Below are 18,146 nucleotides of genomic sequence, written 5' to 3'. Positions count from 1 at the left end.
AAGCACAGGCAGGTTTTACAAGCACGTTAGTCATACAAGCAGCAGAATTTGAGTTTGAGAGGTTCAGGCGGTGTCACTGACAACTGGCCAAATCCCAGTTTAAGATTGCTAGAAGACACAAAAACCACTTTCCATGATAAAGCAAACCCCCAAAACAGACACAGCATTCCCAAGGCAGACAAGCTTTCTGATAGCCTATCATTTTGTCACTTTGCACAGAAGAAGAGGAGCTTTGACATTCCCTTGGCCCATCCAGCTCCACCTCCTAACTCACAAACAGCTGCCAAGACGGTTTTTAGTGTTTCTGAAGTGGAGGTTAGCTGGTGACAGGCTTAGCGTCTTGGAAGAAACATCCTGTATGTGTCTTCACTTCTGAAATAATACATGTAATTTTGTACTTGTTCTGGCATTGAACTGTAATAAACCAAACCATCAAAACCCTCTGTGTGCTCTAGCTCTGGTTCCAGACACACACCCCAGGACCTTGACTACTTAAGAGGGCCAAAGAGCTTTCAGGTTAAAACAGAAAACTCAATTACCCCATCATTAAATAAAGGCAATTTAGGATGACTTGTCTTGGGAAAGGCTACACAAGCTTATTTTCATAAGCTTGCAAAAAAAATGGACTCATGAAGCAACTAAAAGACAAATTAAAAGCTCAGAGATTTAACAATGGTGTGCTAAAGAAGAAGAAAAAATTCTCAAGTTCTGAAAAGTCTCGGCCTACTAAAACTGCAACCAGAAAGTGGGTTGGGTAAAATCTGAGCTAAAATTGATCATCATCAGACAGAGAAATATTCTCAGAGAGTACAAATGAGTAAAGCAAATCACAGAATTTTACATACAATTCTTGCTTGTTACACAAATAAAAAAAATAAAAAAAAAAGAGGAGGAACAGGTTCAACAAAAAACAAATCCTCCACAATACTGGGCATGAACTACAGGACAGCACCCAAATCATGTGAACTTGACTGGCTCTTCCAAGCTTTAGTGAGGGAATGGGGAAAGCAGGGAATTGCAGAACATCAAGGGCTCTAGAAAATGTTTTCCTCTCGAGGAAAACAAAGAGAATTTTAACCAGAAAAGGAGTAAGAACTGAAAAAGAACAACCACAAACTTTAGGTACATGGATGGCTGTTGCACAGAAGGGAAATATAATGCTCTGTGGCCTGAGGGGCACAATGGCAGCGTGACGTAAACGTATGGCAGGAAATCTGCTGACAGTGAGGACAGAGAAGCACTAAAACACAGACTGGAGCCTTCTGTCCCACTGCCCCTTTTAGCAATTAGGCTAACAGTGGCAGAGCTGGGCCAAGGAACAGACCTAAGCATGTCCTTCATCCTTGCCAGCCTTGTAGCTCTAAAAAAAGTCAACTTTTGTACTGCCAAGGGTTTTGGAGGTTTACCTGTTGGGGCTCTGAAAGGTCTCCAGCAAGTGCTGTTTACCCCGTGGTTTCTCTCAGGTATTTCCCTGCTTGCCCGTAAGCCAAGCTTTCAGAAACATCAAGCTTCCCCGGCAACACCTCCCTGCATTTTTTATCTTATTTCTAACATGCAGAAGACCACTCTGCCAAAAGCCAGTGAAGAAGACAGGAAAGCCCTGCAGAAATCAATTCTATTGGAACACGCGAAGTTCACCACGCCGGAGCCCTGAAGCTTCTGGAACATTCGGGGTGTATGCAGCTCCTTTTATCTCAAACCCCGAGCCCCAGTGCCCTCCTCTATTGGTTTCTTGGGCCCCTCCCTGGGGGTTCCCCTGTCGAGGGGAAACCCTCCTGGAGCAGTTCTGTGTCAGGAAAATGAGACACACAGGACTTTTTCGGTCTTCAGCTTCTTGTTTGTTGTTATCTTATCTAAAGTTTTGCACACCGTCTATACCAGACTCTGCACGCTGGCAAAGCACCACAAAAATGGCCAACTATCTCTTGTTACAAGGTCTTTTAAGACTAAGCTATCCAATTAAGAAATGGCACCTAGATTATTTTCCCTTTTAACCCAGTAAAGGATCCCTCAAAGCCCGCAATGCAGACTTCCTGCCCAATTACAAGACATCACCCAAACCCATGAAGAAGAAGGAAGAACAAGGCAAAGAAGAAGAACCTGCCTCTGCCCTAAAACCTCCATCTTGTTCCCATCTACAACGCAACTAAAAATCCCAAAACCTGAATTTCTCACCCAAGTGACATGCCATACTACTCTCTATAATCTATTTCACACTTTTGTGGACTCTAGTCTATCTTGAAGTCTTGGAAGCTTTCTCCATGAATGAGGGTCAAAGTCAGTGCTTCTCTGGGGGTTGGGTCCCCTCAGAGCAGATAGAAATACTCCCTGTGCCCCGGGTTCCCACACTCCTCCTTTCCTCGTTGGCCACGGTCCTGGTGCCTTCCAAATCCCAAAGGATTAGTTACCCCTTCACAGTATGAGCATGTGACTTTATTTAACCCCTATGCTCAGCAAAGGGAACATTTTGCACTGTGTGATTAATCGGGGTTTAGTTCAGCTAAAACCAGCTAGGAAAAATGAAAACCTCCAAGTTTCTATGAGGTTTGCTCTTTTTGAAGACTCAGAGTATTTTCATTACACATCAACGTATTTTTTTTAATGCAAAACATGTTTTAATATAAACATCCAGATGATAAAAACTTTTATAACAGTGAAAACAGATCTAAATGTTCAGATCTGTTTTACAAGATTGCAAAGCCAAACACTGAGACCAGGCTTGAAAACAGCATATCTTGTCATACAATCAAAATATTGTACACACAGAACACAGCTCGATGCTTCTCGAGTCCACCAGCATAACACCCAGTTTGTCAAACCTTCAGCATTAGAAATTTTTGTCAAGCTGCACATGAAAAACACAAATTCACCCACAATGATAAGTGCTTCCATCCTACAGACATTTTGCTGAGAGGCAAAAATTGCCAAATGCCATGTTTTGGAAAGTAATATGAGAGTGCAAGGCAACCTAAAATATATATAAATCACGTTTTTAACTTTGGCCAAGACTTATAACAATTAAGCAGATTTCTACAGGTATCTCCCTCAAATATTCCAACTTAGTTGTTCAGTACATACAGAAGTTTATTTCCAAGTATTTCAAAACTGGAAAGTCTTTAAAATCATTCTGTATTTTCTACAGAGCCATTAAAATTTATAGATACAGCTATGTTTAATAGTCAGGTCCTCTTAGGTAAAAGGAATGAGAGATGCTTGCTTCAAGAGCAGGCCTTCATCACAGACATTTCAACACAGCCCCTTGGACCAGTCAGCAGCCAGGCTCTAAGAGCCATGTTTTCAGAAAGAGAGGATGGTCTTGTGGATGATTTCGATGGACTCTCTGATTTCATCCTCCTTGATGACGAGGGGCGGGGCCAGGCGGATGATGTCGCCGTGCGTGGGCTTGGCCAGGAGCCCGTTATCGCGGAGCCGCAGACACACCTTCCAGGCGTCGTAGTCTGCAACGGGAGGGAGGGAGGGAGAACATCAGCAGGACATTGAGGACGTTCCCAGCACAGCAGAAGAGGTGTCACACCTTGCCAGCTGGCAGAGAAGTGATGCAGGGTGTCCACAAAGGGAGAGGTCACTCGGAGCAGCTCTCCGGAATCAGCGCAGAGTGACGCTGCTCCAGAGCTGTCCTTTGCCTCAGCACACTGAGTTCTGCTCCTTCACAGCTCAGTGCTTGTCTGGCACTCAGTTAGACTTTTAAATAAATTTTAAAAGGGGAACCATGTGAGGAGGAGGTAAGGGAACACATGGACAGGACTTCAGACAAGGTTATGTTTATGTAACCTGGGTTTCAGTGCATCATCGTAGAAAATGACACCACCTTCCTGCAGCACTGTATCCCTTGATATTCAGATTTCTGATACAATTCGATATTATTCTCATATAATTTCTCCCTAGAAACTTGTTCTCCATCATTAATTTTTTTCTTCTTTGTACCCTCCTGTATTCATTGTACTCTTCTAACTCTTCTGAAAACAACTAATCCCAGCCCATGCTCCCATAATCTGGCAGGAACTGGTGTTCCAGATGTAAACAGTTTTATTCCAAAGAGGAGAGATAAAGGTACTTGTTGGGAGGCAGGTTCACCATCAGGCTTGAACATTATCAAATCATAAAAGAGTTCAAATAATTTAAAAACAATTGTTCAGCTTTTCTTCAATTAAAACCCTATTTTTAATGGCACACAGTAACTTAAATCAATTTTCAGGGGGTACTACAGTATCATAGCCATCGTGGCTACATGCCATCCCCTACCTACAATTTAAGTTGAAAAATACTTCTCCATGCTGTGTTTGTGCAGTTGATTTTATTTCCTCACCTTTGGTTTCCCGAATTACGATTGCATTTAAGAGCCCTTTTCCTCTTACAGCAGTTACAATATTAGACGGAGTCTTCATGAGCTCACTTCTTAGCAGATTACCCATTATTTCTGCATTTTTTGCCAGATTTTCTTCTTCAATTACCTAAAGAGAAGTCAGATCTACAATCAGCTGAAAGGCACTGCATTTGTTCTATTTACCATGGGGAAGGATGGATCATGACTCTGAACCTGCTGATTCACAAAAGCTGTTGCAGCCACAGCGTCCCTGCACAGGCTGCAAGTCCCAGCAGGTTGGTATTGAGCCTTTACTCATTCATGTCTACAAGAAACAATAATGTCTTTGAAATTTTATTCTAAATTAACTGCTCTTTGTTTGCTGTTATTTGCAAGTAAACAGTAAACATCTGAAGGCTCTGAATCTTTCCAAGTCTGAGTTCTGGGTAGTGATGAGGTTTTCTGTGTGACCTGCATCAATGTAGTCAATTAAGCAACCACAAAATAATTGAACTGCACCTTCTGGACAGGACATTGTAGTTTCTGTTCGAGATCCATACCTGTTCTCAAGCTCACAGAACAGCAGCTTCTGCTGATATAGTAAAATAAGCCAATTTCAAAATGTCTTCATGAAATTAATGAAGGTATTTGGCCAAATTTACATAATTTCCTTGAAACTTCCCCTAGATGAATCTTATTTTGACATTTAAGACATTAAGATTATAAGAACACATGAAGTGGGCCACATTTCCAATAAAAATTGTTTTATGATCTACAGATAATCACTACCAAATTTCCATTCTTATTTAAAGCTGGATTTCTACTTTTAGCATGAAAAAATAATACCATTTATTTAAGCAAAGATCATGAGACCCTTTTTAATTTGGATTCCAGATCTCTAGCCCCACACACAAACCTCCAGTGCTGTCATTGCCACACGGCAAGCTAATGGATTTCCTCCATATGTGGATCCATGTTCACCAGGTTTAATGGTCAGCATAATTTCATCATCACACAGCACTGCTGAGACCTAAAATGGGAAGGACAGCAAATTCACATACTTAGAACAGGAAACTTGAATATATCTAAAGCAAACCTTCCCTCAGAGCTCAGGAAATTTTCAGCCTATGGTGATAAATTATATTTACATTCCCAGCTCTGTATACAGAATAGCAGATCTGACAATCCCATAATTAATCCCTTAAACACTCTCAGCTGTAGTGGTAACACAACTTTCAGTAACAGCTGAGGGGAATTCTCCAAACTGAATATTATTTCAAGAGTTTAAGCTTCAATACATGGTTTAACAACTCAGAAATCCTGTCAGTTGGCCAAAATAGTTCAAGGCATTGTAATTTCCAGCCTAATCAGCAGGAATTTAAGTCACTCCAAGAGGATAAAATCAGCCATGCAGGCATGCCAGACAAGTGAAATAATGCCAGTTTTTCAGCTATAAAGGTAGTATTTGGTATTCCATTATTTTATTATGTCTCTCTCAAGTTGGACTGTCTGGTCATAAATCACAGTTAGTCTTGCAAACAACAATTTCCAAGTACAACAAACATCAGATTTATTGTTCTTCCAACTGGCAGATTTTCAGTGTTGATGACTAAGGAAAAAAAGATTATTCAACAAATGTTTGAGTAATTTTATGCTACTTTAAATTATTGGTATTTCTTTAGTACTCACAGGGTATAAGCCACCAGAAAGGGCCTTTCCAAGAAGAATTATATCAGGTCTCACATTTTCATGGTCAACAGCCAGCATTTTCCCTGTTCTGGCTAAACCAGTCTGTATTTCATCAGCAATAAACAGAACCTTTAAAGAGAAGAAAATCCAAATAGACCAGGGCATTACTTTCACTGTCATTCCTAACCCAATTCTAATACAATTTTTTGAGGTATCACTGCAATAATGAAGACAACTTTATTAATAATATGTCAATGTCTTCCTTTGACGATATGAAAATAATTGTGAGTAGCATTTACAAATTAGGAATCTGAATTCTATTGGAACAGAGAAACCACTGATTTTTAAATCAGAGATCACTGATAACCATTTTCCTCAGTGTTTCCATTCTGTGATCCATTATTGTTACTGATTCTTGATAGCAGTTACGCACATCAGCAACAAAGGTCTTGGATAGCCATGGTAATTGGAAACTTATAATGTGGAAAAGAAATTAGAAGTTAAATTAATCTAAAATAAGTCCAGTTGAAGAATAATAATTAGAAACTTAAATCAGTGACAATAGTAAGAAACAGTGAAAAATGTGCACTGCTAAGAAGTACTTTTTAGTGAGACATTACCAGGAAACACAAGAGATATCCCTGCATTATTCCACAGAAAGAAAAGGGAATTATTAAACAGTATATAAAGTTCTACACCTTGCATAGCAGGGTGACCTTACAGGTTACACCCTGCAGTGCAGTGTTAAGTGTTTAATGCTACACTGAATTCTCACGTTGTGTTTTGTGCAGAGGTCCCTCACTCCTGTGAGATAGCCTTTGTCAGGAACAATCACACCTGCTTCCCCTTGAATTGGTTCCACCATGAAAGCTGCCACGTTGGGGTCTTGAAGGGCCCGCTGCAACATTTGACACAGGGAGAGGAGAGACAAAAAGAAAAAGCTTTTACTCAGGTCAAATACAGAAAATACATGTAGCAGAACCTGATTCTAGGCCTGGTGTTCTTCCTGAAAGGATGAGAACAGCATTCCTGTCAGGCAGCTCTCTCCGAGTGCCACTGCAGTTCCAACGCTGCGTCACCGTTGGCAGTGTGAAATCAGCTGCGGTGCTGGCTTGGGAAGGTACAAACCTTGCAAACTGCAAACCCAGTTTTGAACTGCAAAGCACTTGATCAGATCAGTTCACAAATCACCTCAGAAATACCTTCAGTTTCATATTACCCCATACAATACAAACAACTCTTCCCTTAAACAAAAAAGGAATTGAGCCCCTCCAGAACAATTTTACCTTAAAGCAAAGTTCACAGGTACATTCCTGCACTATCAAGTTCAAAAAGGTTTAGATAGAAGTCCACGAGGCACAAGAGATGAATGATTCCCAGCAGGAATTTAGTACAGCATTTCTCAGCTTTGCCCCAGGACCAGAATGAATTCAGCTCTAATGAAGGCATCAAATACTTGCAGGCCTTTCACCATGGGCAGCCTGATGTAGGTTCAGATCTGACCAAGCTTTTCCACACTGCAGCTGTAGCCCACTGAGAGACCTTTGTGTCCCCTAAGCCAAGTCCAAGGAGAAATAATCCTATAATCCTATAATCCCTCAGTCTCCAAAACCCACTCACTTGTATGAAGCAGTCCCAACAGGTACAGAGGTTTTTACTCACAGAAATGGTACCTAATCAAGGTCACCCCTCCTCACCTGCTTGACAGGATTAGCCTCAGAAAACACAGGGAAATACTGGGAATCACTGGCACTTCAGGAGCTTGTGAAAGTGAAACAGCAGCCTGGCATGGTTTTAAGGATGCTGTGAAACTGGTAATAAATATTTGCAACTGCAGTGAATTCTAGTCATAGAATCACAGGATGGTTGGGTGGGGAGGGATTTTAAAGCTCATCCCATCCCACTTCTTGCCATGGGCAGGGACATTTCCACTAGATCAGGTGGCTGGGAAATTAAACGGATCATGTAGTTTTTCTTTCACATCCTAAAGCATAACTGAAAACCAAAACTGAAACAGAATTTTCCCACATTTCCTATCCATAATGATAACGAACACATTCCTTATATACATCTACTTACAGATATCTCAGTGTCGAAGCACGTGTTTCAAAGTATAAACTTCTGATTTTCCTTGCTATTTACCAAAGAGACATTGTAAAATTATTTCATACAAATGAACAAAAAATTGTCAAATACCTCAAGAGCTGGTAGATCATTGTATGGGATCACTTCAAATCCTGGCATGAAGGGTCCAAAGCCATCATAGCTGGATGGGTCAGTAGAACTGGAGATGGCAGACATTGTCCTGCCCCAGAAGTTGCCAGCTGAAAAAAAAAAAGGAGGGAAATTGTTACAAAACTGACCAAGAGCCAGAACACTTTAAAGGACATCACACTTTCCACTTGGTGATGCATTTTAAGGGTTATTTAACAAGATATTAGCATCCCTCTCCTAATTGTTAGCATTTTGCATTGATGCCATAAATACACTCTGTTGCTATATCAAAAACCAAAAGAAAATTATACTCTAAAATATACAAAATAATACATATAAAATATACAAAAATATACAAAATAATTTCCTTAAGTTTTCTTAGTAGTCTGGAAAATTGAAAATAACTCTGATAACATCTTTTTATTAATAATGTTCAGCTTTAATGCAATTATTACTTATAAAATGTAAGGGAGAAGACAAACACCATTAATAATTTAAGTCCTAAAAATAAAGCTGTCTGTAAGCCTAAAACATAATTCTGTGCATTTCAAAGATACAGAAGAAACTATTTACATATCTAAAAATCTTGTGATTTGCACTATTTTATTTAGAAACATCTGTTAAAATGTCCAGGAGCTGCCATGTCCGTTACCAAGACAATCATATCTTCATTTTAATATTCAGTTAAAACAAGAGACCCTCACTAATCAATAATAAGGTGCTAATGAGACCAAGGAAGATTAAGGGTTCAGCCTTCACAGCTCACTGTCCAGCACAGAGTCTGTGTCAAGTTCTCTAAACTGATGTTCAAAGCCATTTCTTAGCTATCCAAAAGAGCTTTTGTTCTGCAAAAATGGGGAGAACATCCCCTTTAGGAAAATGAGAAAATGCTTACTAAAAGTTGTCTGAAGAGCAAAATTAAATATATAGACAAGATAAAAAATGAGAAATATTTGTTCAAAGAATTCCCAGATGAAAAAAAAAAAAAAATTAAGAAACCTATTCATTTCCAAAAACCAAAAAGTAAAATTCAAGTATGCACTGCAATTTATAAATGCTGCCTAATCACATTTATGGCTTTTTTATGTACCAGAAGTTAAAAATAGTACTTGCAGCTTACAAAAAAAAGGTCAGTTTTTAAATAATAAACTTTATTCTGGAAAAGTTTTCTAAAATGTAGAGCCCTTAAACAAAATTAGTATTAACAAAATTGCTTTATCTGTAACCAAAGAATACTAAATATAGGAATTTTTTTAATTGTATGTGGTGTTTTAAATTTTTTCTTTAAAAAGATCAGAAGTCTCTTCAGGGCCTGGTAACTTCTCCCTGTTACAGAGCCAAGCAGAGCAGGCAGGTAAAGGGAGGAAATATCCCACCAGAGAATCAGGGTTCATTATTTACTTTAGCAATGTTGCTTTTACCTTCATTGTATGATCAAGGCTCCAGTATGGCTTTACTGGGTTAATGCCAGTTTCTGGAAGACCTGGAAAACGCAGGACAAAAGCCCTGGAGGGTGAAGCCAAGAGGGAAGCTTAACCCTATTGTGCAATCTGTGAGAGGTGTGACACCAATCTGAGGAATTAACCACAAAAAAGTTTTGTAGGAACAACAACTCAGGAATAAGAAGTACTGCACTTTAAGTGATTAAAGGAGCATGGAGGACTGGATGTTCTTTCTTTCCCTGTGACTTCAGGCTGCCTCCCAGTAACCCAGTGTCCAGATCCTCAAGTCCTCAACTCGTAACACACACTTAACATACCTGCAAAAATGATTTTAGCTTTGTATTTTGGAATTCCTTTCACAGTGTAGGCCCATTTCCGAGCCAGTTTACAGGCAGTTTCTCCAGCTTCCACTCCTAAAACATAAAGCAGTAACATTATCACTCTTGCACGTCAAACAGGCCATCAGTGCAGCAGAAAAAGTTATACAACCATTGAATCTCAGAGACAAGAATGGAAACAAAATATTCCTTTACCTGTGTTCATTGGAAGAACTTTGTTGTAATTGAACATTTTGGTGACCATCTCCTCATATTCCCCAAGGACATCGTTGTAGAATGCTCTGGATGTCAGGGTCAGTTTTTCAGACTGGGCTTTCAGAGCATCCACAATCTTTGGGTGACAGTGGCCTTGGTTGACTGCACTGTAAGCACTCAGAAAGTCAAAATACTTCCTACCTTCAACATCCCACAGGTAAACACCTGGGAAAACATACCTGTGGTCAGTACACAAAATAAAAGAAGACACAAGACCAAAAAAGGCTCCTCAAACATAATTAAAACCAGAATGAATTTAAATTAAGTGATAATATATGAACAGCCCTCAAGGACATAGATAGGGTTCCAATGCACCTTTTCCTCTCACATTAACATTAAACCTCTCCACACAAGGTAACAGAAGAAATTAAGTTGCTTAAAATTTTTCTTGCTGAGTTATTCTGGAAATTATCAACCCCCCGTATAATTTTAGAGACACCACAATTTTTTTCAGGTGCCCTTATGCATAATGATCCAGCTCTCTAATCAACAATTTGCTATCTTTGTTTCATCAATGATCTCAATCCCACCAAAAAGAAAACCCAACAAAGATTCAGAAATCAATCAAGTCAAAATCATTCTGCCGTGTTCTCATTGACCTCCACAGCCACACAGCCTCTACCATCTCCAGGAAAAAATCTAAATAAAATACCTTTTCCTCTTTCCAGAGCAACAGGCAGTGGGTGATAGTTGTGAGCACCATATTTGGCCTCACGTTCAAAGATTAAATCCGAGGAGAGAGGCCTCTGAATGGTTTTTTTGGGAGCAACTGAGGTAGCAGAGCTCAGGGAGGAATGAAGACCTCGGCAGAGAACAGCAAGGTGCTGGGAGCGGGTTAGCTTGGAAAGCATGATGGACTTCAGGAATTCTGATACGGGTCTGGAGGGGAAAAAAATAAAGGAAGTTAATAATTAGCACTAAGAACACTTCAGAAGAAATGTCTGACACGATTGAAGTGGTTTTACTGCCAGGATTAGAGGTTCCTCAACTATTTTGCAATTCTACGAAGAAAGCTTATATGAAGTATAAATTAATGTGGGATTAACATCAAACAAGTCCTTTTTTCTATTCTCTATACTTACAGAAACAGAAAGAAAACTAAACTGTGTGACTCAGCAAGTCTATGAACTATAATTACATCATTTTTCCTGTAAGTGTTCCTTTTTCACTATGCCTTAAATTCTGATTTACTAATATAAACTACAGTAAGAAAGTTAAGTTCATCAAATTTCTTGATCTATTGAAATGCCCATTTTCTACCAGATTGTCATTAGACAAATCATGTCACAAACTTCCATGATATTGGCTATCCCTGGAAGTGTCCAAGGCCAGGTTGGATGGGGATAGTGGAAGGTGTCCCTGCCCATGGCAGGGGATGGCACTGGATGAGCTTGAAGGTCCTTTTCAACCCAAACCACTCTGGGATTCTGTGATCAAAACATAGATGGAAAATTAAGAATAGATCAGATGTTAATGATCATTAGAGCACTCTGTATTCTCCCAGCCATTTTCCCTGAATACATAACCTTGTACTTTCACCATTTAGGGATAATCTGAGGGCAGGATCTCATGAGGAAAATGCACTTTGATTTCTTCTCCATGCCTGCACCTCAGTCAATATAAAGATACTTCCCAGAGAGGAGGACGTGAGCTGGCACTTAAAAAGCTGTTTGAGGAAGCTCTTCCCACAGCAGGGAACGGCAGAGAGCCAGGAGTTCCCAAAGCTCAGGTTTCTGGTCTCACAGAACATCACACTTACAAACTGGCAAAAGGTTTAATCCCCAGAGGAGGATCACAGATCACAACAAGTGCTCTGCTTATCAAATGCAGCCTCCCAGTAACACACTCCACAGCAGAGTGAAGAGCTGAGCAGCCTGGACACTGCTGCACCACCTAACAGAGGCAGACTGCAAAACCTACCCTAAATACCAACAGCAGGATGCAAGGATGGCTTACACAAAGGTGCTGTTGTTTCAGGCTGCTTGCAGAAGACAGAAGTAGTAAATCATGGATTTATCCCTAATTTATTTTGGAAAAAATCCACACCCTGAATGTGCTGCTTTGAACAGAGAGGCATTTCTTTCAGCAGACTCCTCAGGTATTACATTTCTGCTCCTCACTTCTGACCAATGCCAAAAGACTTTTCTCCATCTACCAAAATCCAAGTGTTTAGGAAGTCAGTATTCTCCATTCCAGGAAGAGTTGAATGCTGCACAACTCTGGGCATGTCTCCAGCTGTTAAAAATTACCCCTTTGTGTTAATACTTTTCAAGACTATTATTCAAGGATTTAGCAAACAAAAAAGACAAATACTTCTCTGTGCAAGAAAAAATTTTGATGACTCAAAATTTCAACCTGCTCAACCCCTAAAATGTAATTGGTCTGTGACATCCTGGCCCCTGGCACACCTCCATGGCAGAGCAGCTAATCCTATCAAAGCTTCTAGATTTTGGAGATTTTCCAGACATTCCTGAAAGGAAAGGTACAAAGAAGTTAAACTCTCATCTGCCCTGCATCAGAGGTACCTCTCTGCATGAAGGACCACAGATCCTCAGTTTGAGGTTCTTGCTTGACTTCTTGCATATTGGAAAATATCAATCAGATTTTTTTTAAAGCTCTCTTTCCTCCATTAAGGGAATTGCCCTGCAAACTGTGCTAGTGAGGCCACATCACTTTAGCCAAGTGTGGAAGATTACATGGAGAAGAGCTAAGAATTACAGATGAATCTGGAGTTAATAGGAAGGGGAAAATTTGGGGTTGATGATCAGCAGGACAAGGTGAACAGAAATTTCAGGAAAGAGGAGGGGCATAATAAGGAGAAAAATCCAATCAAACAAAATGAAATAAAATCAAACTCATTACCGAGTGTGAGAAACATGATCATGCATTGGAGCAGGCAGTACAGGAATCAGAAGCCAGGAAATTACACCAACTGGAAGAGGTCTTGCATCAGAATAGAAGACCACTGAAAACACAGCTGTAAAACAGCTGAACAGCTTTGCTCAGCTATTGAGCAAGATTATCCAGACAGGAGCCTGCAGACTGCACAGGTAAACTGAATGGTTGTATGAACCTGACACTGAAAAACACCCCAAGCTAAAGGGGGGGTGTTGTCAAACACATGAAAACATCAGCCTCATGTTGACAGGGCAGAGAGCAATCGGTGCCTCACTGCAGCCTCTGCCAGCTGAGTCAAAGGGGTGAACGCTCAAGGGGACAAGCAGGGGGACATCAGTGTGGACATGCCAAGCTACCTGTGCAGACCAGCACCACAGCAGGAACAGCTCAGGACCTAGGCTGGCAGACAAGAACTGCAGAATCACTGAGGCTGGAAAAGACCTCTGAGATCACTAAGTCCAATCTGTGCCCAATCCCCACCTTGTCCCCAGCCCAGAGCACTGAGTGCCACATCCAGCCCTTCCTTGGACACCTCCAGGGACGGGGACTCCACGACCTCTCTGAGCAGCCCCTTCCAATGTCCAATCACCCTTCCAGGGAAGAATTTCCTCCTGATGTCCAACCTGAACCTCCTCTGGCACAGCTTGAGCCCGTTTCCTCTCGTCCTGTCACTTGTCACCCAGGAGAAGAGCCCGATCCCTACCTGGCTACAGTCCCCTTTCAGAGAGTTACAGAAAGGATAAAGTCCCCTCTGGGCCTTCTTTTCTCCAGCAAAACAAACAAAAAACAAAATAAAGGAAAAGCAATAAACCCAGCGGTGAAATACCAGATCCCGCTGGCCATCTCCCCTCCAAGACAGTGCAGAGGCAGGGATGTGGCATCGCGGAGCGGGGCTGACACAGGCACAGAGGAGGGGAGGGACTGTCACCTCCCCCGCTCCACGGGCAGTGACAGCGCTCCCGGGGCCCTGCCGACGGGGCCGGCTGCGGCGGGACAGAACCGGGGCACGGTGGCCCGGAGAGAGGCGGACATGGCCCCCGAGGGCCGGACGGGCCGTACCTGGTGCTGCTGGAGGTGCCGGAGCGCCCGCAGGTGCCGGAGGTGCTGCCGGTGCCGGAGGTGCTGCCGGTGCCGGGGCCCGCGGATAAGAGGCGGATGCGGCCGCGGGCCACTGTCACCGCTCCTCGCCCCGCCCTGCCTGGCTGACGTCACCGTAATTGCGCCCGCCGATTGGCTGTTGGGGCTGATTGGCAGTCACCGCCCCCGCGCTGCGGCACCTCCCCTTGTCGCGGGGGCTCCCCATTGGCGGGCGCGCGCGTGCCAGGGCCCCACCCATTCCAGGCTCTCAGGGGCGGTGCCCCCGGCCCTCACACCGGCACCCCGGCCCTCAGAGCGGCGGCTCCGTTCTCTCTTCCTTCACCGCCTTCCCCTTCCCTCACACCGGCACCCCGGCCCTCAGAGCGGCGGCTCCGTTCTCCCTTCCCTCACCGCCTTCCCGTGTCCCTCACACCGGCACCCCGGCCCTCAGAGCGGCGGCTCCGTTCTCCCTTCCTTCACCGCCTTCCCCTGTCCCTCACACCGGCACCCTCAGAGCGACGGCTCCGTTCCCCCTTCCCTCACCGCCTTCCCCTTCCCTCACACCAGCATCCCGCTCCTCAGAACGAGGGTTCCGGTCGTCAGACTGAGGGCTCCGGCCCTCGGACCGGCTCATCCCGTCCCCCCTTCCCTCACCACCTTCCCTCATCCCTCACACAGGCATCCCCGTCCCTCTGACTGAGGGCTTGTCTCCGCTCTGCCGAATTAGCCGTGAGAGCAATCTTTGTAGCCACAGAGCCCCACACACTCGCCTCCGCGCCCTCCCGCCGCTGTCACCGCTCATCTGCACTTGTGCCCTCGAGGAAGTCACTGTAGAAAAGGGCGAGCACTGACAAAAAAATTGAGAGGAATTGGGAAAACATTCCTGGGAATAGGAAGTGTGTGGGATGGTGGTGGTATCTCTGCTGGCGGCTGCAGGTTCCCCAGGGATGTGATGACAAGTGCTCTCTGTGTGCTCAACTCTGACCTTTCTCTTCCCAAGAGATGTGCATGAGCATTTCCCCAATCTTTTAAGATATGGCTATCAGAAAATAATTCGGGAAAACAGCCAAGGATTCATTGAGGTTGCTAAGGAATTGCTCACGGAGCTCCTGTGCCAGGTGTTTTTGCCTACATGCACCAACCTCCTCCCCAGTCTGTCACGGTCCATCCATTGTTGCCGTGCCTTGTCCTTCTCTGCCTGGAAGGGAATTGATGGAACCCCGAACTTCAGGCTCTGCTGCCTTGGGAGAGAGGGAGGGAACGTGGGGGGAGTGAGGTCCAGGAGTTCTCTGAGCAGGAGCTTTGAGCTGGGACCAGCAGGTGAGCAGGGACAGGCTGGAATGAGCCAGCACAACCCTGACCTTTCCCCGAGCTAAATTACACCTGGAGAGCATTTTGTAACCAGAAGATCTGGGTGTTTAAGGGGAACTGTGAGGTGTGTTTCATAAATACATTCTGGTTTTAGCAAAAAAAAAAAAAAATCATAGACTGGTTTGGGCAGGAAAGGACCTTAAAACTCATCCAGTTCCATCTGCTACCATGGACAAGGACACCTTCCACTATCCCAGGGTGCTCCAAGGGAGCATTCCCAGGGAACAATTCCTTCCCAATATCCCATCTAACCCTGCCCTCTGGCTCTGGAAGCCATTCCCTGTGTCCTGTCCCCCCATGCCCTTGTCCCAAGAACCTCTCCAGCTCTCTTAGAGCTCCTTTGGGCACTGGAAGAGACTCTGACTTCTCCTTGGAGTCTTCTCTTCTCCAGGCTGAACAATTCAAATTCTCTCAGCCTTTACTCACAGGAGAGGAGTTCCATCCTTGTAATTACTGCTATGCCATCCTCTGCGCCTGCTCCAGCACTCCAGGTGGGATCTCACAAGAGCAGAGTATAGAAGAAAACAAATAATATTTCACTTTTTATGATATTCACCTCACTAGGAAGAGCAACAAAAAAAACAACCCAAAAAAAAAAAAAAAAAAAAAAAAAAAAAACACCCCAAAAAAACCCCAAAAAACCAAACCAAAAAACCCCTCAGTCTTAGCAATGGTAACTTCTTAGTGCCTCTTGTTCTTTGTCCATAAATTGCCCTGACAAATTTATCAATGCTGGAGAATAATTTATTTCTTCCACAAAGAAAACATGATATCCTAGTTGACACACAGAGAATTTGCAGAGAATTTAGCTTCCCCTCACTAAAGCAAGCAATTTGAAAATATTCCTGAACCTTGTCATATCTTCTAACCAAATTGCTCAAACCTTGGACGTCAAGGAGCAGCACCGCTTATGCCTTTGGAGAACAATGCCCTCGGAGAAAATTTTCCCAATGCGCAGTCAGCTTGATGCAGTGAGGGCTGGGAGGAGAACAGATGATGTTGAGCTCTTTATAAACACACAGAGAGTTAGGCTCAATTTGCTATTGTGTTTGTGTCTCCTACTAGCCCAGTTCTGCCAGCAAACAGTGCCCTGCATCTGCTGCCAAAGATGAGTTCATAAAGCACCAAAAGGTTGTGCCTTAGGTGCTAAATTGCAAAATACATTTCAGAATCATGACTGCTGAATGAATACACAGTCATACCGTGCCCAGTTTCTTAAGTCCAGAGGCAGTTATTGTCTAGGAGCTATTGAAACCCTTTATTTCTAGTTGAAGTTATGATTTTTTGTGAAAAGCTTAAATATTAAGGCTGAGAATAAGCATTACTCTGCTTTGAGTATTACACATTGTCCCAGTTCATTCTGCTTCTCTACTCCACTCTGGTGAGATCCTACCTTGGGTTCTGCATCCAGCTTTGGGGTCCCCAGCATGGGAAGGACAAGAACCTCCTGGAACAAGTCCAGAGGAAGCCACCAACTTGATCAGAGGGATGGAGCAGCTCTGCTGTGAGGAAAGGCTGGGAGAATTGGGATTGTTCATCCCGGAGAAGTTTTGGGGTGACCTAACTGAGGCCTTCCAGTGCCTGGAGGAGCTGACAAGAAAGATGGAGAGACTTTGGACAAGGGCCTGGAGTGACAGAACAAGGGGAATGGCTTCCCAATGGCAGAGGGCAGGGTTAGATGGGATTTTGGGAAGGAATTGTTTCCTGTGTGAGTGGGGAGGCCCTGGCACAGGGTGCCCACAGAAGCTGTGGCTGCCCCATCCCTGGATGTGTCCAAGGCCAGGTTGGACAGGGCTTGGAGCAACCTGGACACATGGAAGGTGTCACTGCCCATGGCAGGGGAGTTTGGAACTGGATGATCTTTAATGTCCCTTCCAACCCAAGCCATGATTCTACAATCTCTAGTGTAAGGAAAAAAATCACATAATTTTGTTTGTGGCATACTCACGTTTCTTAAATAGCCTTACAGGACATGGTCTGGGATTTGCAATCTGTGAGATCAATGGGATTTTTCCAGTAGGAAATGCTGGTTTAAGGTTAGATTGTTTTTTACTTTGACATTTCATTAGCATCGCATTTCATTAATATAGATCTGTTATCTCAGGTCATGCTAATGATGTCTTCTACCTATTTAGCCACAAAAATAACATGCTGGGAGCTACATCCCTTTCATCTCTCATAGACTCAACTCAAGAGCTGCCTTTTACCTGCCTTTAAATGCTCTTATTCTTAAACTCATCTCCAAATTGATTTAGATTCATCCAACCATGTTCTTTCCACAATAATCAGAAAAATATAGAAAGAACAAAACTTGTTCAAAGGATTAGGTAGCACCTGTCATATAAGGGAAATACACATCTGAAAATGTAAAGAATGCAAACTAAAGGCAATCAAGATCGATTGAAGTGCTGAATCTTGGATTCAGCTCTGCCTCATGGAGCTGGAGGCAAACTGCCCGGAGAGGTGATTTCAGAAGCCAGACATGCAGGAAAACAGCAGATTCCTGTCTGGAAGGCGGAGATTCAAAAACAAGCAAAT

The 18,146-nt window shown here is 43.1% G+C and overlaps 1 protein-coding gene across 2 annotated transcripts; it reads right to left on the bottom strand.

Annotated features, from left to right (window-relative positions):
- Positions 1-2,571: 2,571 nt before the first annotated feature.
- OAT (ornithine aminotransferase) lies at positions 2,572-14,934 on the bottom strand. 2 transcript variants are annotated; one of them, XM_053984126.1, is made up of 10 exons: positions 14,912-14,934; positions 10,915-11,141; positions 10,203-10,427; positions 9,987-10,082; positions 8,210-8,337; positions 6,789-6,911; positions 6,014-6,142; positions 5,241-5,354; positions 4,328-4,472; positions 2,572-3,458 (listed from the first exon to the last, which is right to left on the bottom strand). In XM_053984126.1, the coding sequence occupies exons 1-10, from the start codon at positions 14,917-14,919 to the stop codon at positions 3,298-3,300; spliced, it is 1,356 nt and encodes a 451-aa protein (XP_053840101.1). In that variant the 5' UTR covers positions 14,920-14,934; the 3' UTR covers positions 2,572-3,297. The 2 variants fall into 2 exon arrangements, with proteins under 2 accessions (XP_053840101.1, XP_053840102.1); XM_053984127.1 differs by lacking the exon at positions 14,912-14,934 and adding an exon at positions 14,220-14,367.
- Between the last annotated feature and the right edge of the window lie 3,212 nt (positions 14,935-18,146).

The sequence above is a fragment of the Vidua macroura genome, chromosome 8 (genome assembly GCF_024509145.1).
Source record: "Vidua macroura isolate BioBank_ID:100142 chromosome 8, ASM2450914v1, whole genome shotgun sequence".
NCBI classification, from domain to species: domain Eukaryota; kingdom Metazoa; phylum Chordata; class Aves; order Passeriformes; family Viduidae; genus Vidua; species Vidua macroura.
This window is presented reverse-complemented; position numbering and strand designations above follow the sequence as displayed.

Bases quoted from the DNA above. Each gene is read 5' to 3' on its own strand.
- OAT (XM_053984126.1), bottom strand. The intron at 5,355-6,013 runs GTGAGTACTAAA...TTCCCATTTTAG, and splicing joins TTTCTGGTGGCTTATACCCT to GTCTCAGCAGTGCTGTGTGA. The intron at 3,459-4,327 runs GTGAGGAAATAA...CTCCCGTTGCAG, and splicing joins CGTAATTCGGGAAACCAAAG to ACTACGACGCCTGGAAGGTG.